Genomic DNA, 22615 nt, shown 5'->3' with positions numbered 1-22615 from the left:
ACTTTTTCTTCTGCAGTGTTCTCAATAAGTTCATGGGGGTTAGCAACTGTGGTAAGGGTTGCTTTAAGTCCTGAGATGTCCTATCCAATCTCCCTCAATATCATTACTTCTGTCCCTCTTACTCTACCATCATACTAGCCACAGCTCTTCAGACTACTGTCATCTGTCTCCTACTTCTGCCATCATCCTCTAAATCTGTTTGAATAGCTAGGTGTGCTGACTGACTAGGTGCCCATGCTTATGCATTTCCTTTCAGCTGTCAGATGGAAATAAATAAATACCCCCCTTAAAAGAAAGAAAAAGGAAGTCATAAATGTTCATTTGGGGCATTCCTGAGGGTGAGAGAAAATTGGTCTGCAGACACCAGAAACATGGCTTACAAGCTTGAGCATTCAATTGTTTTTTTTGTCTTCATCTGCTTGTATCAACTTCTCTGGGAGCATAACTCTTTCCATTGTTTTTACTTCAAGACTTTTTAATACCTTTATCCTAACAGAAGGAACACAGAAAGGTCATTCAAGCTACATTACCCTTGAATAGTCACAAATGTCTATTTAGTATAATACTGTTTTTGGAAACAATTTATTCACAAGAGATGTCCTTTAGAATATTATAATCTAATGATGAGAAACTATACCTTAAAAAAAAGCAAACAATTCGTTTCACAGAATGGCAAAATGGCCAAGGTTGGAAGGGACCTCTGAAGATCATTTAGTCCAAACCCCCTGCTGAGCAGGATCACCTAGAGCACATTGCGCAGGATGGCATCCAGGCTGGTTTTGAGTATCTCCACAGAAGGAGACTCCACAACCTCTCTGGGCAACCTGTTCCAGAGCTGTCACTCTCACAGTAAAGAATTGCCCTCTCATATTCAGCTGGAACCTCCTGTACTTCAGTTTGTGTCTGTTGCCTCTCGTCCTGTTGCTGGGCACAACCGAAAAGAGACTGGCTCCATCCTCTTGACACATTCCCCTCAGATATTTATACACATTGGTGAGGTCTCCCCTCAGTCTTCTCTTTTCCAGGCTGAACAGGCCCAGTTCTCTCAGCCTGTCCTTGTACAACAGGTGCTCCAGTCCTCTAACCATCTTAGTAGCCCTCCTCTGGACTTGCTCCAGTAGTTCCATGTCCCTCTTCTACTGAGGGGCCCATTAAACATATTGATGACTTTTTTTTTTTTTTTCCCAGTTCTTAAGTTTGGATGACTCTTGTCTACAGGGAAACCTTAAGCAAAGCCAATTACAAAATTAAAAATATAGCCTTTGCTACGCAATACATACGTAATCTGTTGATGTCACCATTATAATTTACACTTTTTGAAAAGAAATCTATAAAATTTACTTGAGTTGACTGGTTTTTAGTTCTCAAAAACAATTTAAATATTTTCCTGTTCTGTCACCCTCCTCTTTCCACCACAGACATTAACTCTGAAATCTTAAAAAGATGTGTTAAATTATGCTAATGTCTTCAGGAGTCGACTCACAGTACTTATTGTTTCTGTGTTAAAATTTGTGAAACTCAAGTATTAGAAAAATGTCACAAAAAGAGGTCTTTTGTCTTGCAAAGTTATTTTCTTTTTCTTTTTATTTTTTTCTTACAGTAATAGTAATGTTCTAATATTTTCATCATCTTGAAAAAGAAAATTTTATGTGCTCTAGTTTAATGCTAGCTCTTTGGCTATTACGCTGTTACTTTAATAAGCATGAAATTAATTTTCAGATTTTGTTCCTGGAATTCAAGCACAGCAAAGCCAAATGTTTTGCTCCTTAGCAGGCATATCCGTGACTTCAGATTTTTTTGGCAATCATTATTAGAAAACGCTTCCACAGAATGAGTTCCAAAATTGTATGGTGATGGCATCTCTTAGGTTCCAACTTCTACTGCAAGCCAGAGCCATGGAATATGGGAAGAGGAATGCTATATAACGGCATGCACGCTCAAAAACACAGACATAGTATGTATAAATTATAAACTGGAATAAATGTCTCAGTTCTCAGACTTTCACTTTTGCTCTTTCTGTATTCTTACTCTTAGCACTTTTAACTTATCCTTGCTTTTCCACGTGTCCTTCATTCTGATTGCCTTTCACTCTTCTGACAGCTTTTATGTTATCCTATACCCACAACAGCCATCCAACAAAATCAGTTCTCCTTTTTGATGTGCAGAGTTAACACAAGCAGATTTCTGAACCATGCTCACACTTTCTCACATAGTAGATAGCATGGCTGTACTTAGCAAGAAAGCTAGATGAGTAGAGCAGCTTGAGAAATTTATGTATGGAAGCTCTGCTGCTTCTTTCCCAAATATAGCATATGCACGGCACATGTTTACAAGAATATACACATGCATGCATACATATCGTTAATATGTATTTGATATCGTAAAGTTTAAATTCCTTTTAATTTTGATAAAAGTAATAACTGATTAAGCCATTGGCCAGACCATTTTAGTATTTGAGAAAGACAAAGGGGTACCCTCATGAGAAAGCACATTCGAATATGCTTGGATATAGAGAAGCATAGAGCTCCATCTGGGGAATAAAAGGAGTCATGAGAAATTCAGACAGAAAGGAAATGAGAGAATCGGTCCTACAGAAAAAGGCTGGTATTTACACTGAACTGTAAATTACCATTCTATGAAACTACAGGTAGGGCGCATATGTTTAGAAGTAATACTGCATTTCAGTGGAGCTGTATCTGATAGTGCTGTCATTTTTAGCATTAACATTTTCAGTCAATTCCAGAATTTAGAAGGGAAAAGGCCTTTTGTAATATATATATATATATATATATATATATATATATATATAAATAATGTAGTTTGTTACTGTACATATTTTGGTGGATTCCATTATCTTCAGTATTGACCAGAGAAGATTGCATCTTCAGACCTAAAGGAATCTTGCAAAAATAAAATTATCTCCAAGTCTTACAGTATTAGGCACTATTTGAAAGTCATTGTAACATATACATTCCATTTAACACATGCAGATTTAAGTACTTCATGGCTTCAAATCTTCTCTTTACAAAGGGAAGGAGGAGTTTTTCTTTGAATGTACGTGGAATATCATGATAAAAACATGTACTTTGTTAGGAATAACAGCCTTGGGAGGCATCAATCGGCTTTATGCTTTTCTCTGTTGATGTGTGCAAGACAGACTCGAGACTGACGTGTTTCTCAGATGGGATGCCTGTTAGGTGAGGATGCTGGCTGCCTCATTATTTTCACTAGGATATTCTGTAACACGCTTTCCTTGCTCTGCTGTCATAGTGTGGAAGCTAAGGAAAATGCCTCAAGTACAAAGCAAAAGCATATACCATATTTAATTAGTATGAGGAGCACCTATTAATTCAGTAAACTAAGAAGTCATTCTCTTAGCACAGGTACATTCATAGATGAATCAGTAGATGGGAGAAAAAAAAGAGAAAGATCTTTCTATCCGTGTTTGTTATATAATCTTCAATTTTGCTCTGGAATGAAAATCAGAATAATCCCTACCTTGATTGCAAGTGTCTTCTTTCTTTTCATCGTTTTCTTACCTGATCATTCCTGTTTAATTGCCATGCTTCAGCAAAACTTTACAAGCATTCTCTCTAAAACCTTTAGCATCATATACTAGCACGTAACCATTACAAGAGCAGTGATTCAAAAAGAATGCAAAATCAACAATGAGTCTAAATTAATGAAGCATAGTTTTTTTCACTAAGAGATTTTCTCACTTCAAACCCCAAGGCATGAAATTCAAGTTTGACAATGCCACAGTTGGATTAAATTTTCGGATGGTTGACTTGAAAAGACATATCTGATCTATAGTCAGACAGACATATAACCCTGCAGTTAATTGAGCAAGTGTGAAGAGATGAGAGTAACTTGTTCTTTCTTTCTTTCTTTTTTCTTTTTCTTTTTTACAAATCTGATTTAAAGTAATAATTTCCACAGAGTTTTTCAGAAGAATTTTCTTACAAATAATTGATATGGAAAAATCAAATTCTGAGAAAAGCTACAAAGAAACTCATGTAGAATATTTTTTCTTAAGGATACATGAAAAAGTTCCATATAGTTTTTTAAACTAATATTATCAATTCTCAATCCTTTAAAATACTTTAAGTACTTAAATAAATTTATTTTGCTTTAAAATTGATACTACAAGGCTTAAATTAATTCTATGCACTGTAGCCTTATAATCCATATTTGATCTTTGCAGCTCTGAATCAAGGCTCCTGGACAGGAAAGCATGTTTTCTTCTTTGCTAGAAAATGTCTCTGTCCTGTGCACTGCCTTCTATTCTGGAAATGTGTGGGTTTTTTTGCAGAGACAATTTGACAGCAGAAAAGATAAAAGTATGGGGGCAGATATAGGGAAACAAAACGCAGTTTAAATGACAAAGAGCTACCAATTTCTTCCCCATTTTTTTTTTTTGAAAGAATGGAAGATATGGGAGGAAGAGGGGAAGCTTAAGGGGATGTTACTCTTTGCCTTCAAATTTACAGACAATTTATATTCTGAGTCAGTATCAAGAATCATCTGTTCTGAGCTGATAAATATTTGTGAGTATTTAGGTCAGCCTGCATGGCAGCAATCTCAGCAGCAGATCTCAACATGCTTAAAACCTTTAGGAGGAACATTATCTGCAGGAGGAACATTATCTCCGAGCAAATTTTTTACCAACCAGAATCGAAAAAGCATACATAGATTTGGCTACAGTGCAAACTACTTTGAAAAAGAATCTTACTGAAAACATTTCCTCCATGAAGTTAATGATAAATTATGAGAGACATTTCCTGTTCTCTCATATGTACTGAGAGTTTGCTTTGCATATAAACTCAATTACATGCCCGGGAAAGTTTTCCCCACAACATCATGAAACAATGACATGATTATTAGAAGAAGAAAATCGCAAATGACAAATAAACACACAAGAAACACCCACATGCAGAGACTATGCAAGCAAGGGAGAAGGGGTACGCCCCGGTTTCACAATGCACGCAGCAGCAAGATGGCAGAGTGACTGTTGGAAACTTTTCTAATGGCAAGAGAAGTTGATTCTCACCGTTCTGAACAAAATGGCTGAGCTAAGAGCATCTGACTGGTTATGCCCAAATACCCTCCTCCTCATCCTAGTGGTGCAGAGGTGACATTGGGAGAAAAGCCCCAGAGCAGCGTGGGAATGAAATAAAGAGTTGGTTAGTATTTAAAGCACATATGTAAGTACAAATAGTAGTAAAAAGTGTGGTCTTAATTCCTTATGCAATATTCAAAGGTACACTTTGAGGTACAGCTTGCTTTGCTTTCTTGTAGGCTTTGCTAACCTTTAAAATGCCCCTATGCAAAAGGAAAAGTACAGTTGGACCCTCCTCCTGCCCTCCCCTTCCAGCTGCCCTGTCTTTGAGGCCTTTGCAAGAACTTCCTTAAATATTTAATCTTTTCATTTAATCTGTTAATGCTACACTGCCTTCACTTGCAAGCATGTACTACAGTTACACCGTGGAAATGGCTTCATTTCACTCCACACTTGCAATTCAGAAACAACAGATATTCTAATATTTCATCTCAAACAAAGTTAGGAAAGCAATTTAATTTGTAGTCTTAACAATTGCACTTTCCTGAAGGAGCTAAACCCAACATTTTCCAAAAACATTTCAGGAAAGTTAAAGATGCTCAATTTGTAGTTCTGTCTTCATCATTTAGAGGAAGGTATTAAAACAAGATGCAGAAGGAAGTTGCTTTGAAAAAGAGAATTTTTCTGCTTTCCTTTGCATCCCTTACTATTTTCTGATACAGACATAAAGAGAAATATTAATTATTTGTGTTTTTTTTTCAAGGTGAATATATATATATATATATTTCACCCCTCCATTTTCCTCATAACTGAGTACCTTACTCAATTTCTGTATTTCACAAGGTTGGTGCTTAAAGGTCTAGAATGAGATGCCTTCCCTCAGTTCTCAACAATTTCTAGCTCAGCCAGAGGGTAAAGAGGAGTGCCAAACATTCCTTCATTTTGTCAAGGCAGTGATTAATGATCGCTAATATTTTAATTAAATTGGAATGGATGAGATTACAACATGGGATATGCAATTACGTTGGCATTCTCTGTGCTACCCAAGGGATAGGTAATCTTTCTGATAGTTATCAAACACACGGCTGTGCTTCGTAAATGACACAAGAGGCTCCTCACTGCCTTGGAGATGGTAAATTGATTTTCCTTCAGTTCATGGCCCATTGAGTTTGTGAGGGAGTAGTCTGTGCTCATTTGGCACAGAGGCCAGGGTTTCCTCATGGGAAATGAAGGGAACTGCTCATATGCAATGCATAGATCAGAAAGCTGATCCTGGAGCATGATTTCCTGCTACTGAAGACAAGAAACAGTCCTGGACACTCCACACATTCAAGCAGCAAACCCGAGTTGCTAAAATCTGAATATGCTACACAGGACTCCAGTCTTGCATTTTAAGACAGTAGCATTTCTTTCTTCTCTTTCATTGTCTGCCCCCTCTTCTCCACCCACTTAATAACAGCTTGGTACCAGGAACTGTTTGTTCACATTTTGGGAGTTTTCAAGGAAGCCGGCACAACAGCAACATCAGTTTCTGCTTTATAACTGCACTGTGGAATGCTATTTTTGTTCCAAGATACTGCAAGCATGTTGGGGAAAATTACATATAACTCAAAATAATCAGCCACCATAGTAAAATTACTTGACAAGAGAAAAAGAGAGACACTTTACCTGGTCTGGGGAGGGCTTGTGGTTGGTTTGGTTGGAATGGGATGAGGATTTGAGGTGGTCATCCTCATAGTTGTCAGCCATCAGCTTCATACGGTTCTGAGTCTATGCAAGAAACAGAAGAATTTCAGCCTAACATGGTCATAGAGACTAAAGAGACCATAAGCTATTTAGGCTATCCTGTATATCCAAAATCCATACGTGTAAAAAAAAAAAAATTCAAATATACACACAAAACATTAGTAATTATTTCTATACGAACAGGAAACACATTCAAACTAGTTCATTGCGAGGCAAAGTTAGTTTTGCAATTAACTGGCTCATCTGACCTTCACCTAATAAAACTGGCGCTGCAGATGTGTGTAGAAAAAAAACAATTACTTGTTAAAGAATCTTGGGATTAAGATTGAAACATCAACTTGGAGAAGAAAACAATTAAAACATCAGTTGGATGTACTTAAGTAATTTACAAAAGAAGTCGGCTTAAAAAAAAGATAAGGTGATAATAGTAGGAAAGTTGAATATTGACTATTTACTGAAAAAAACATTTAATCTAAATATGCAAAACCATTTTCAGTTGATATACCAGACAGTACAAAAATCCTGAGATTACTCAGAAAAATCTGAACAATAAAAAAGCTTTTCTGTGAGGAAGTTAGAAAGTTAATAAATTAGTCTTTGGGAAGAAGAGGTGATGTGATAAAGATGTATAAAATTACAAACTGCATACAGTCAAGCAAAGAATTAACAAAATTTGAAATGAGTTTCTTTACTTTTCTTAGATTTTTTTTCAACTTCACAGGAAATGTCAATATTCAGAAGATATACATATATATTAATCACAAAAAATAAAATACATATGGAATTATTGACTGCTATATATATGGAAGATACATTTTGTATGAGTTTAAACACAAACAAAAATTTAAGGGGCACTTTCACCTTGCACAAGGACAACTGACTGAATACAAGGTTTTCCTGTTCTCCTTATTTCTAAGTAATATATTGTTAAAAAAAAAACACAGGTAAAATAAATTGAATACTACCTTAACATTACCACTCTAGTTAAGCAATTTCAATGAACATGAAAATACACTACATAATTGTGTCTGCAAAGGAAAAAGTTAGCGACACGAAGCCCTGTTAGTATACAACTATCCTGAAAGGAGGTCCCCAGGTACCTACAAACACGCACACATTGCTTACAAGGACCATTCAGACAGAAATAACACTCTGCAAGTAGATTTCTAAAGACAGCTGGATCTTGGGTCTTGCAATATGAACTGCTGCCTTCGTGTCAGCTGCTTCAGCTGAGGTTGTCTGGCTGCCACTGTCACTGGGCTCTCACATCTGGAGCAGACCTCAAATGGAAAGATGGCATTTCCCAGTTTATAACGTAGATGAAGCCCCACTTTGAGCTTTGTAAAATTCTTGTATCACAAAAAGCCAAAAAGGCTAGCCAGACCTGTGTTAGATATGATACACAGTAAATTATGTATAGCTAGACATATTAAAATCATCAAAGATTTACTAAAATTAAATGTCTTAAATGAAAGCTCAAAGCTCACTGTAAAATGCCAGTTGTTGATTCAATCTCTTCATAACTGAATGAATTTCTCAAGGAAAAGTATAATTTTAATGAGCCTCAAAGCTAGAGAACGTAGATTCTAATTGACTGTATTCAGATCATTATAAAGAAGGTCCAGGGCTTGAATCTGGATTTGATTTTATTTTGGATTAATTTAACAAAAACTAATAACAAACTGAGCTTAAGCAATAAGCAATTTAATCACACAAAATCTTTATATTGTTTGCTCTGTTTTGTCAAACAAGTTTTGAATTCCAAGTCTGACTCATCATTCATAAATCATTACTTGAAGTGTTCTACATTAATACAACCAGTTTATTGTCAAGGTACATTCCCTATATTTATTATTTTATTACATTTAAGACTGGATATTTAATAAATTCTTCTCTGCAAGGAGACCTAATGATTTTAAATGATTTTGTCTTTCTTTGGAATTTTTTCATTTTGATTATAACTTTCCACATGACTTTCAATGTGTATGTGAATGGATCTGTTAAGAAGCAGAAGTTTACCAGAAGACTGGTACAAAACATTAACTTTTGTGACAAAAGAAAATAGCTACTCCCAGACAGAGGCAGCATGCTTTATGCTTTTGCACGTAAAAAAAAACTGTCTTAGTGCCAATATAGGAATGAAAGAATATACAGATCTAATCATCTGAAGCACAACATTGCTCACAGAAAATTCTGAAGTGGAATTTAAGAGGTTGCATACCCCTGACATTTAACTTCAAGTAGATTATCCTACTGTTAATACTTAGCAGAAAGCATGACATGACGCTGAGAGAATTGGACAGGTTTAGCCTGAGAAAGAGGAGGCTTCCTTAAGTATTTTGATAGGAGGAAAGCTACATTCTTCCTGGAGGGGACAGGACAAGAGACTGTATACAAATTAGAAAACAGAAGGTTCTAGTTAGAGATCAGGAAAACCCTTTTCATAACAAGGATTATCCAGCACTAGAACAGGCATCTCCATCCTTGCAGATTCTCAAAACTCAACCGGACAAGGTCTTGAGCAGTCTGCTCTGATCAGACATGCTTTGAGCAGGTGGTTGGACTAGACGGTATGCAAAATCTAAATTATGCTGTAATTCTTAGTACTTGGACTTTTCATTTTCAAATAATTTTATAGTTATCAAGGCTGAAGTTTTCAAAAGTGGAAAAAGCTCAGTTCCAAAATACTTCCTCTTTCCACAAATATTTAGCTGCTTAGCTCCATTACAGCCCTTTGAATATTTAAGCCAGACCAATGTTTCCAACACCCCGATGACAAACGTACAGAATCAGTTCACCTAGAAGGAAGTTTTCAACGTTGCTCCTTTAATCCAACTTGAGCTTCCACTGTTTCTGCTGTTATTCTAAGAGAGCATGTATCTGATACAAATATCTTGGCAAGAAAACAACAAATTCAGCACTGTGATTTCTCCACAGGAACTAATTGACACATATATATCCTTGGAATGAGGCAAAAATTCAGAAATGAAAGAAAAAAAGTTTATTTCCTGGTGTATACTACAATTTATTTTCCAGCATTAAAGTTCTAAGCAGTGTTGCAGACATATTTCTAATATAACATAACAATTTTCTAATTGTCTCTATGTCAAACATGGAAATAAAAAGCTTCTGCTTTAGACTTGAATGCTAACTGAAGAACTTCTAATTGGGAGATTTCAAAATAACTGGAAATACATGAACTGAATTTTCTCCTATTGCTTCTCTCCAGAAAAAAAAAAAAAAATGTTCACAAGGATGGAAATTTCTAGAGTACTGGCATATGGCTGTTGTAATGATTTAAAAACAAACCATTTACTTTACTGTGGGGAACCACTCCAACATCCTGCAGTCCTAAACTGCGTGTCATTGTGCTATTATACAATCCTCTCCCACCTTATGAGGTTATGGCTCAGATCCTAGGGCAAACATTTCTACATCACTGTAAAAAATGTGAACAACAAAGTGGTTTAACCACTGTGTCCTGTGAGAAAATAAATGAGCAATGCAGACAAATCAGTTGTGTCAGGAGAACGTTTGTCTAAAACCTACAGAGCTTGTAATCAGAACTAGTGATGATAAGAACTGGATGCCAGATCCAAATTTTGCTTAAAAAGTATCATTTGCCATTATAGGTACCTTCTTCATGCATGTAAGATGAAACACTAGACTGAAAATAAGAGACAAAACCCCACAAAACTCAGTAGGTTTCTTGTTTTTTTTTCCAGAAGGTTTCTTTCTGTTTTGTCAGAGTGGATTTCCTAAACTTATTCTTTCCCCTCCAGTCACAAAACAAGCAAACAAAAAGAAAAAAGCACCAAAACCCCAAACAACAACAAACACACACAACACACACACACACACACAAGAAACACTCCCCGTCAAAGCCTTAGAAATCACTCCAGTCTCCCAGTAATCACTGCACAAAATAATAGTCCCACAACCCTTTAGACTAGCGTCAATCCTCAAAATTACTGGAGAACCAACGTGCAATTTCAGGCTCCTAACTGAAATCCAGATAGTTTGCCATAAGAGATCTGAGGGCCACATACAGTGAACTGCAGGTCTAGGGCATAACATATGACAAAAGCTTTCTCTAATTATATACGACTATGCTGAAAACAGTCAGATCATGCCTGCCACCCCCTCACACTTTTTTTTTTCCCAGAACTTCTGCTGTCCTTTTTTCACCTCTCTGATACACATATCCTTAATGCCCTTCCTGCTTCTAGTCATTATTTAACCTCAGCCCTTGTCCTATTCCTTGCTATAACAGGTGGTTATTTTAAAAGAAAAAGCACCTGAGAAAAAATGAGATAAACTTGTTTTTAATCGTAAATGTGAATGCTCAGCATTAGCACTGCTTTTAAACATGCTCTTTTCTTCTGTTGTTTCGTGGTTCTGCACTACACGCTTATTGTTAACTATATATTCCCCATACTTTTTCTGGTTATCATACAGTTTGTTTCTGCCTGTGCATTATATTCAATAAATGTTTGGGTAAACAAGGAAAATACCATGGAGTAGAGCAGTTCTAATGCAGCCAACACCTGAAAGCTTTCATTCCAAACAGCACTTGTATAATATTTTAGCTGCCAAAACTGTAGCCATGGTGAATTTTGTTTAAGTATTATTATGTTCCTACTTCATGGATGTACTGCTTCCAGACAAACTCACCTGCAGGTTCCTAAGAGTAAGCTATTTCATATTCATTGCAGGCTACACCAGTAGCATGTTTGTGCACCTGTGTCCTGAAGACCAAATTAATAGATTTTATCACAGCTAAATTACTATAAGAGAAAAAAATAGACCTCAAACTGATCCACAACGTAGGAAAGTCAGATACATATCCTGCTGGTAAAACCTAGAGGAGTACTGCCCAGGACTGACAAGCTCTCTATAGTGGAATTCCACACATAAATTTGAAAACTACAATTTTATTTTCAGACGTTGTTTATATTTTAGAGAATAGTTTTATTTGAAAGCTTGTACTACATTGTACATTGCAATGAGAATACAAAGCTTTCTTAAGCATTTCAGTGGGATAGCTAGTGTTCGGGTAACCATGACACTGGCAAGTTTTTGAAACCAAATTTTATTTGAAGGAACAGCATACTTCTGTATCTCTGGACAAGACCTCTAATAAACATCAGATACTAGCTCATAAGCTATGCATTCCCTATATTAATTTAGGCAGCTTCATACTCACATTGCATTAACTTACTCAAAGAGTTCTTGTCAAATCTGCTTCTCCACCATGGGACACCGTGGAAACCATGACATCAGTGACTGCTTCCTCATTTTTTGTAAAATACTTGAGTAATGTAATTCTGGCTTTGCTAACCAGTCTAAACAAGCCTTATTAATCCTTTAATGTGGAGCTTAAAAAAGCCCCACATTAAGTAAACATTAATATAATGACTGTACTTGTGACAAATGGATATGCGGTAGAGAGAGTATGTCAGTGAGTTAAAGGAGTCATCCCATTTCTTTCATAGAATCATGATTCAGCTCTGAGAGCTGGATGTTTCACTGGGAGCAAACACACAGAACTGCAACAGTCTGAAAACTTTTTCTCTATTAATAATGTAGCAATATATATATATTTTTCTAGATCATTAGCCAAATCCAGTAACTGGAAATCATGCTCCTGCAGAGACTTTCAGATGGTCCTTTTTTCCTTTCTGAGAACACGCACTGAGACATACTCTCTGCAAATACCCAACCATCTCCCTGCTGGAATCCGGCTGCCAGAAACAATGAGAACAAACCCTCTTCACCTGTCATTACAACGTGATGGTGTGCATAACTACCTTGGGCATAATATCCACCTTGAGCATGGGGTCTCTGAGAGACTGCATCAAGTGTTTTATTGAATGTGCCCTTTACATTCATAATATTTAATGGTCCAGGAGACATTTTTCAGGTCTGTGAAGATATGGTACATGCTGAATTGTCATTTTTATTTATAATGTTTAAAAGACACATCATTAATAAGGTTTGTCTTTCCTTTTGGCTATGTTTCATATTTGCAACTGAAATTGCACTATTAGCAGCAAACAAACATAATGTTCATCTGAATGCAAATGAAAAACCTTTTCATTACTGAAATTCTGTACATCCCGGAATCTTTGTTTTAGCGATGGCAACAAAGAGCAAGTGCTCCATGCAGCTGACGGGAGTTTTTCAAAGCCCACAGGATTTAACACAGATTCTACCTGAGATAAAGGCTTCTCCATCAACTATTGGCAATGTTACAGCAATGTTACATTATAAAGTGAACGACTTTATCAGCTCAGTTAATTTCTCTATTTAGTTATTTCATTTTTCTGTTCATCTCCCCACCTGCAATAATTACAGAGAAACTTTGTTCTGGAGAATTCATATTCAACTTCATATTCACACTTTGAACTAAACTAATTGAGATCATTTGTAGAGGAAGTCCTCTCTGAGGCTTGACATATGCAGATATATGTGGACGGATTTAAAAAACAATCTTTGAACTGAAACCTTCCTTGTACAGGAATGTGTCTCTTGGAGCTTTAATAGTTCCCTAGGAGATGAACAAATAACCAACTACAGGTTTGCCTGCTGACAAAGTTCACTGAAGCCTATTGCTCTGGATCCTCTCTGGTATAGAGAAAACCAGTGGTACGACTGACAACACAAATCAGACCTTGTGCTTAGGATGCATTATTGTGTTATATCCACATGAGCATTATTCCATCTGTTCTTTTAGCCCTCTTGTACTCTCTTTAATAGACACATCAAGCTGTGTTTAGGTCTGACTGAACAGTGGTAATATAACTGCTTCTCTTGTATTTCACAGAATCACACAGAATCACAGAATTTCTAGGTTGGAAGAGACCTCAAGATCATCGAGTCCAACCTCTGACCTAACACTAACAGTCCCCACTAAACCATATCCCTAAGCTCTACATCTAAACGTCTTTTAAAGACCTCCAGGGATGGTGACTCCACCACTTCCCTGGGCAGCCCGTTCCAGTGCCTAACAACCCTTTCAGTAAAGAAGTTCTTCCTAACATCCAACCTAAAACTCCCCTGGCGCAACTTTAGCCCATTCCCCCTCATCTTGTCACCAGGCACGTGGGAGAACAGACCAACCCCCACCTCGCTACAGCCTCCTTTAAGGTACCTGTAGAGAGCAATAAGGTCGCCCCTGAGCCTCCTTTTCTCCAGGCTTTGTTTCACAAGGCCTGGAATCTACCAGACCCAGATTTAAAAGATAAAAAAACTTGAAGAATAAAATAATAATAATAAAAAAACCTTCTCATCTCATGGCTAACTACTCAGAAGTAAAACGTATTTTTGTTCTTTGGCATCTTTTCATTACATATAAGGGTCTTTGGCAGAAAGATCAGTAAGGTGTGTTTTGCTATACCTTAAGGACATGTCAACAAGGACCGAAGTCTAAGACCATCATATTGTAAACCTAATTTATACAGACTAGGTGACTTTAAAGCAGGATCTAAAGGCCAAATGCCATCCTGTGACAATATCCCCAAAGAACACTGGATCCCTCATACTACACAGCCCCCCAAAATTATTTATTGAAATTGATCTGAAGACAGCAAGCAAACCAAATGAACTGCTGTTTTAATTCTTAGGACAAAATCAGAGAAATGGTTCTATATATCTTCCAGCAGTGAGCATATACAACCTCTACATTCTAGGTTTAAAGCAGGTATTTTTTACGAGCCTGCCCTGTCTATCAGGGCAAGTCTGATCTCAGCTCCATGCCAGAGCAGAGAAGAAGGTCCTTACTGTGCCTTTCCTGCCAGAGAAAGTATGAGCTGTTGCCTCTGCTGCCACATGCCCTGAAAGCAAAAATCGACTCATTTATTTAGATCAGCTTAACATCAACTGGTTGTTGCTAAATCACGCTGCTACATCCATTCTTCATCTATTGTGTAGTCCTCATTACTTCTTTCATCAGTTAAGAACTGATTTCTTTTGCAGACAGCATGGCTACTCTTGAAGAGCATAGGAGTCCACTTTATTACTCATTTTATGCTAGCTAATGAAATCTGCGTGCTTTGGATTTGTATTCTACGTCTTCTAAGCATGGCCTTCAGCCCTATAATAATCTCTTTCTCCAGTCCTCCTCCCCCATGGTGTCTCCAGGCAAGAGTCAACTGGGACCAGTGTGAAAGTATGTATGTTCTGAATGCCCAGGCATATGCATATGCTATAGCCAAACAAAATACATCACGGTGCAGTTCTTCTTGCCTTTCCCTGTGTGGGAGCACTTCTTTAGACTTTTTTCTCTTCTACCCAGCTGTGGATGTTAATTAATTTCCTGTAAGTTTCACGATCTTTGAGACTTCTTTCCTTCCATCAAATTTGGTTGGAATGGTCGATAAATTCAAAAGCTACTTGGTGGGGACTACAGATCAGATAAACAAATGGATAGTGCTGTCATTTAAATTCTGCTTTGGAGGACATTAAGATAAAAGCTGGTCCAAGCTAGTATGTTTTGCTCAAGTTGTAATAGTTTGTATGTACTCTCCATGTTCTGTAGTTTTCTGATACTACTCTCCATGCCTTTTCTTTAAGACTCTGGGAGGCCAAATTGCTACAAATTCTCAAATGAAGAGCAGTGAGACTCATGTTTAACTCATGTGTCTCCTGAATGTTTAATGTATACAGTTTATTCAGTCTCTTTAACTTACTTTGATGCACACCACTAAAGACAACTGACTTCAAGAAAAAAATGAAATGCTACTTCTATAGTAACGTGAAAGGAAATACCGTTCTTTGTCATGGTCCTCATTACTCAAACTGCTGAGAACTCCTGATTGTACTTCTCCTGCTCATTTTCCCCCCTCTCATAGTGTGTTTGTGGGCCCAAGCTAAAAATCCCATTTTCCATTTTATCATCTGTGGGAAAAATAAGGTGAAGCACAGTTTGCTTATACATAGAGCATAAGCATTGCTAACAACTGTTGGTGATACATGTATTTTACAAAGGAAAAAAATCAAAAATAGTCTCATTATGCTAATTAATTCCAAGATTTTAAAAAAGTGATTACTTTAAACTTGGGCAATTTAAGTAACAAGATTAAGCACCAGAGATAGGTTTGTCTTACAAAATCTATAAATATCTGAAGGCAAAAACTCTAAATTACCTACATAGTATCGCACAGAACAAATATTTCTATTGAAAACTGAGAAAGTTTTTTTTGTTTGTTTTGTTTTACATAGATAATGGGGATTTTTGTTTTATTATAACTTGAAACTTCTCCTTCCCTTTTCACTTCAGCTTATCTCCACACCCTGGTCATTTTATTCTCTTCCATATAACTTCATCCCTCTTTCCTTCATTATTTTTTCTATTTGGCTCTCCTTTCCAAAGGAAACCCACTTGCTTATGCTCAACTTAACACAGCTGCCTGTATAATTCCAAATGACTTACTCACTCTGCTTCTGTGTCATAGGCTTTCAACAAGTTTCATTCAGAACCTTTCTCAGTCCAGTGGTACTTATGAAAACTGATTGGCAAAGTCCCACCTAGGACTTTATATGGAAGATGCATCCTACTGTAAAATCTTAAAACCTAAGTCATTATCACCTGCTTTGACAAAATCATTTGTAGGCCATCTGCTCAAGTACTTATACCTTTCCTAGCTGATATAATTTGAAAGTTTTCAAATCTTTATCTGTTGTGACTGTGTTTTTACAGTAAATATAGTAAAAGTATTCTCTTTTCCAGGTGTTTTTCTTTTTTGAAGGTATATACTAGTGTTTTAACCACAGCTCTTTTAGCCTTACATATTTTCACTGTTATTTGACTCACCACTTCAATTGCATTTGCCTGCAGCTTCAAAGAGTTGTTAATAGCAAACCCCCTCTATGCATGCTGTTCTTGGCAAAAAAATAGTTATGTACAGATACAAATTCCTAGATTCTAAAGCGATGTGAGCTGCTCAGTATCATCTCAACAGAGACTGTCTGTAACAGCCCAGAACCTAGCTCTGGGTGTATACATGAATGTGTCTGTGTCTACATGATATAAACAGTGTTGATAGCAACATTTATGGAAAAAAAGTAATTTACAAACCTTTAAGACCATTTTGCATGTTCTGAAATTAATTTAAAAAGCTGTTGTGTATGAAAGATAGAAGAAGAAAAACAATGCTATTATTTTTTTGGCCTCACTTTCATCTTTCAATCTAGGCAAAATTCCCCATATCATGGAGGGAAGAGTTGAAAGGGCATTTCCTTTGACAGCCAACAGGGCTTTGCTGCCCTGATCTAAATTAATGCTAAGAATTTTCTTTGTATGGCCAATTATTAGGGCTGACATCCACGTAGAACAGCCCTGTCTCATAAGATTCATACAAACACACAGACATTACATTCCTGTCTGTCCGCACCATCTGTGCGTGTGGTCTGCAGACACAGAATTCCTGTCCATCTACACTGTCCCTGTGTTTGGTCCACAGAGGCAGAATTCCTGCCCAAGCACATAGCAGCACATGTGCAATACAAGGTTGCACAGATGATTCCTGTCCATCTGCCCTGCTATTGCATGCACTATAGAAGCAAGGGGAATCACAATAAATTAAAACTTTTTTTCTTTTTTCCCCTGCAGAGGTTGGTTTTTAAGTCTGCATCAATGCTTAGTTAATAGTACTAGCTGGAAAACCTGAGAAACAATCAGATTTTCTACTGCATTTGTGCCAAAATTATTCTTATTAAGGAAAAATAAATTCATGGCACAAATATGCCAGTTTGGTCAGATAAGTTTCTCTAAGGGGTATGCATTTCATACATTATTCCTGCCACTGCCTTCTCTATTTCTAACCTGTTGTCTTTCTCTGATTTATATTATATTATGCCATGAGACAGCAGTAGAGGCTCACCCACTGGGCACCATAAAGCACACTGTAAAGCTTAGAAAAATCTTAGAAAATTCCATCTCTCCAACAGAACCAGCAAAAGGAAAAGGTCTGTGGAACACGATGAAAAACTAGGCAGATCATACCTTTGCTGTTTCTTCCTTAATGATCATTTTAGTGCAAAGTCATTAAACTTAGAGAGGTGATGGGAAAGCAGATACGAGAAGAGAAAGAGAAATCTTTTCATTATCTGATAGCAATGAAAAGGATAGAGATGCATAATGAGGAACTACCCTTAGCTTATGCTCCCCGATATCCCCCAGTCTGTGGATCCTTCTTTTTCCAGTCCGGGAGCACCTACTGATACCTTGCCTGTCTCTTTGTGAGATACAGAAGAGATACAAAATGAAAATTTGTGCGTATAAATATTTTCCTGACAAAGAGAAGAAAAATATAGAACAAGAAGGTACAGTACTTATTACTTCCACAGAGCAAATAAACCCATGCAGTCTTCCAAGTTTAAACAACTTATGTATGCATGTTTTCTTAAGGATCTCTATATTGCTTTCACTATTCTTTTTTTTCCCAACAACATTAATGTCAGCAGTTGGCAGCAGTTTGGGTTGCGAGCTGAAACAAAGGAGGTGAGGCCAAGGTTTTATCTAATAGTGTTTTGGAGATGGAGGGCACACTGGCGTGGTGTCAGAAATTACAGTTAAGTTTCAGCTTAATGCGAAACAAGTGGTAAGATTCATTTCTTAAACCATTAAAAGGATCAAGTATGGTGTAACAGTGAAACCGAGTGTTTAAAAAATTAAAGTTCCCTTCTTAGTAAAAATTCCGCTGTAAAAACAAGAGATGCCCAGGTTGTTCAAATCCTATGAAGAACTTGGCAAGGGTCAGCTGTGAGAGCTCCATTTATTTTTTGTTTATTCAACTACAGGAAATATTTGTATTCACTCTAGGAAAGACAGGAATCGGTGGTAAACAGAAAGGGAACAAAAGACTGAGTTCTGTGATTGTAAAGTTGTGATCAAACAAAGAGAACAATACCCCTAATAAAGCAGCCATCCCTTAACCAGGGCTGTATTGAAGATAAAAGACCATTACTTCCCCCAGGCACCAGTACTGATACTTAAGATCAGACTTAATATTCATTTGGAGACAAAAGCATTATGGAAGTTGGGAGACCAATATTCACTTATTGATAACCTAAAATTGTGTGACATGTTACTGCAAAGGTAAACTTACTCATATATGAAACTGAAGGTGCTTTAGGACCTCATTGATCTTATCTCCGTATGATAAATGTGTGATTTCACCATGTAAATTCAGATATGAATTTTCTGTTATCTGAGTTTGAGACTTATTTGCCTTTAAAAGCACTTCTTGGTACTGAAAAGACTCAAACTTTTGGTATCATGTTTTAAGGCAAAGAAAGGGCAGGACAGAAGCCATTCGTTTACTTTGTGTTCAATAAAAGTCCACTCAGAGACAGCAGAACACAAATGCCCTAACACAATCTGTCAAAATCACTACCTCGTATTTGACAGCATTGTCCACAGACATGCATTCACGGGAGGAACGGGAAGCAGGATTTCCATCAGTATCAACTTTCTCATCCTTATCTTTCAGAGTTGGCAGCTGTTAACAGAATCCTCACAGCTTCCCAAGTCAGAAAGGAGCAAAAAAATCTCCATCCTCTCCTTACACACATTTATAAATGTCAAGTGGAAAAAACATGATAGCTAGGGAAAAAATGCATGCCTTTTCTTTGGTCATGAATATTTTTTCATCTCAGAGAGCAGGGCATAGAGAACATACTGTACATATCAAGGAATAAGAGTCATGGATTTACTGAGCACCAAAACCTGAATAAAGTTGTTTTTTTATTTGTTTTGTTTTTTAAGACGTTGATTCTTCAGAACATAATAGCATGAATTTAACAGAACTGAGGGGAGTCTGCAGCCATCAGCACCCGTCCATTTGCAGATTCTATCATAAGTAACTGATACCTAATTTCATAATTCTGTGACTGGTTTTGATAAACCTGATATGCTATTCTACCAATTTAGTATGCAAATTAGTGAAGGGTTAGAATCAAGAAACTAGATCTAATTGCCAGCATATATCTCAGTTTTCCAACTGAAATATGAAACTTCTATTTTATTCTGCACTATCTATGCACTAGCCCAAGATACAGTGTACTGGACTAGGTTCAATTGGATTGATTCAGAAAGGGGAATTATTTTCAGAATTTCATGGAGCTTAATACAGTATATGATGAAAAACCTGTAGACAGAGATATTGCAGGGCATAAGCTGAAAAACATCCAAGACCGCTGTTCATCAACAGCTCACTATTTACTGAAGCTGAAGTACATTCTGTAGAGTTAAGACTTAATTTTGATTTAATTTGATGATGGGGATTACAATTCTCTATTGCCGGCTATGTATTTTTCCTTTTGCAAGCAAAAAACTCACTGATTTATTATGTTATTCCCCAGCTAAAACCCCAAATATGCAACATATGCTATCTTATAGATCATTATTTTTCATTGCATATTTCTAGGCGCACAATTCTTTCCACCATTCTTCCTTCTTTCAAGTAAAGAACACAATTACTTGCATATTAATTTGTACAACTGCTAATCTGCAATCTACTTGAAATCTTCTACTTCTTTTGTTCATCTCTATGAGACAGGCAGTCAACACAAATCTCTGACTTTCACATTCTCCTTAAATTTTTTGGAACACATGTTGCATTATCTATCACCTCACCAGTTACAGTTCTTATATGAATTAAAACCAGTACTAAAGCTGGTAAAACGGTTTTGGCTTTCTGCTTCTACCTTTCTACCAACTATCAATATGTGACTTTGATATCAGCTGTTCAATGGCATCTTTCACAATTAATAGAGTCAGAACCCCTTGGTAAGGAATATCCTCTGGAAACTCAATGCAAGGCTGCTCTTCAAAGTCATTTTTGATTATTTGTCAATTCTTTAAAAATATTTGAAGAAGTGGGGACTTCCATCACTTTTCCTGCAGCCTGATCCTTAATCATTTAATGCTACAGACAGAAAGTTGCTATTTTTTTCCTTTCAGCTTACCTCCTCACAGTTTGCAAACTAATGATGTTTTACCTTACTTAGTAATGATTAAGACAAGTTTCCAGAATACAATTTTACAATACTCTGCTAGAAAAAAAACGTAAAAATGAACTAAATTTTGTAAAAACGTGTTATGCGAGCTGTGCCTGTAGCAAAGATTCTGAAACTCTAAACTGACAGAAAGGCATCAGTAAACCCACTGAAGTGGGTTTCAGACAGTTGAAAGGCGAATTGCTATTTATTTAAGAGAGAACACTGAAGTGACACGTTCACTAGACTTTTCATCCAAACAGAAGTAACCACAAGTAAAGTCTTGCTTTACAGCATAAGTATGAAACTGTTCAACGTGTTGTGTCTTCCCTGTGGAATAATACCAGTAAATGTAGGAACAGATAATCATAACGTACCAAGTTGGCACATTTTGACTGGAGATGAAGTTAACAAGACGTGTGTCTTCTAGACAATTGCTGATGCCAGGTAAAACAGCTTAAACTAATAAGAATTATTATTATAGAAAAAGACACATCAAATCAATTAAATATTAGGGATGATCACATGCTCATCTTGGAAAATCACTGTATTTTTACTGCATTACAAGTCATTCTAAATTTTCCTTTGTTAGAACTGAAATTTTAGCGTTAAATCCCTTTTTATTCACACACAATATATTCCTGGGTTTGTTTTTATCAGGATGAGATCTGATCTCATCCTCTTTGTCATCAAAACTTCGGAGTTCAGTAAACAATGTGTCTAAATGACAAGACTTAAATGTAATCATAAACTCTCTGTTTTTCCGGTCAGCGTTCAAACATCATCAATCCAAATACCGAAACTGTGATGCCAAACCAGCCCAGCCACAAGAACCAGTTGTTGGAAAGTCTCAAATATTTTATCCCTGAGGCACATCCTGCCACTGGACAGCAAACAGGAAGTCATTGTGTATGGACCCTTCCCAACTACCGCACAAGCTGTAACAGTCAAGCAAAAGAAGATGCACCCATAATTTTATTCCTTGAATTGAGAACTATTGGCAATCTCAGGCGCTTCTAAACTGCTGGTTCTAAGCTTTTGTATCTATCTCATGAATTCCTCAGCTAACAGAAAGACTGTCAGAAACTGAGGGTAACTTCTTTCAACATAAAATTTACAGCACAGAAGTCTTACAAAAATTAATAAACACATGATCTGTTCCAATATCTTCTCTTTGTTTAACCACAAAAAAATGCCTGTCTGATTAGTGGTTTGTGCCACGATAACTACAGAAAATCACCATGTAGTACAATTCCAATGTGAAATGACAATGACTATATCTATATTGCACTAGTGTCCAGAAATAGTATTCACAGACTAAGGAATTACTATTTTTAGGTCCCAAACTAGATTTCCTAGTAGAGTCTTCTGGAGCCACTGAGCTCATCCATTGTTCTTAACTCATTATTACAACTCACAAGCCAGTTCTTCCCAGTGCGGGCTTGACAAGTATAACTGATGACAAGAACCATCAGGCTGGTCGTCAGTTCATGGAGAAGGCACATAAATGGGATGTAGGGTCTCTCAACTGTTAATCTAGATTTGTTCAGCAATCCTGATTTTCTAGCCAGGGGCAACGATGCTTCAATAACTTAGGATGGGACTTTTTAATCCTTGAATGAGAGAGACTGTAAATGTGGCTGTGGATGCTGTCAAAAATTATCCTATTAATGTATATTAATTTGTGCAAAGCTTTAGTGAATTAAAAAGCTGTAAAACTATAATATGAAAATCTTAACGCATTCAATAAAATGGAGGAATATTTCTAATAGACTGAAAGAGTTTTTTTTTGAAAATTGATATCAAACT

The 22615-nt window shown here is 36.7% G+C and overlaps 1 protein-coding gene across 19 annotated transcripts in view; it reads right to left on the bottom strand.

The window, feature by feature from the left end:
* Nucleotides 1-22615, bottom strand: part of ERC1 (ELKS/RAB6-interacting/CAST family member 1) — a 301807-nt gene that overhangs the window by 28841 nt on the left and 250351 nt on the right. For 13 of the 19 annotated variants that reach the window (XM_027463493.3, XM_072039666.1, XM_072039668.1 and 10 more), the window contains one exon: nucleotides 6728-6829. In XM_027463493.3, coding sequence (XP_027319294.3) covers nucleotides 6728-6829 — 102 coding nt within the window. Of the gene's footprint in view, nucleotides 1-5050; nucleotides 5118-6727; nucleotides 6830-22615 lie in introns of all 19 variants that reach the window. The other 6 variants (XR_011810085.1, XM_027463536.3, XM_027463548.3 and 3 more) reach the window with 1 other exon arrangement.

The sequence above is a fragment of the Anas platyrhynchos genome, chromosome 1 (assembly GCF_047663525.1).
Source record: "Anas platyrhynchos isolate ZD024472 breed Pekin duck chromosome 1, IASCAAS_PekinDuck_T2T, whole genome shotgun sequence".
NCBI lineage: Eukaryota > Metazoa > Chordata > Aves > Anseriformes > Anatidae > Anas > Anas platyrhynchos.
This window is presented reverse-complemented; position numbering and strand designations above follow the sequence as displayed.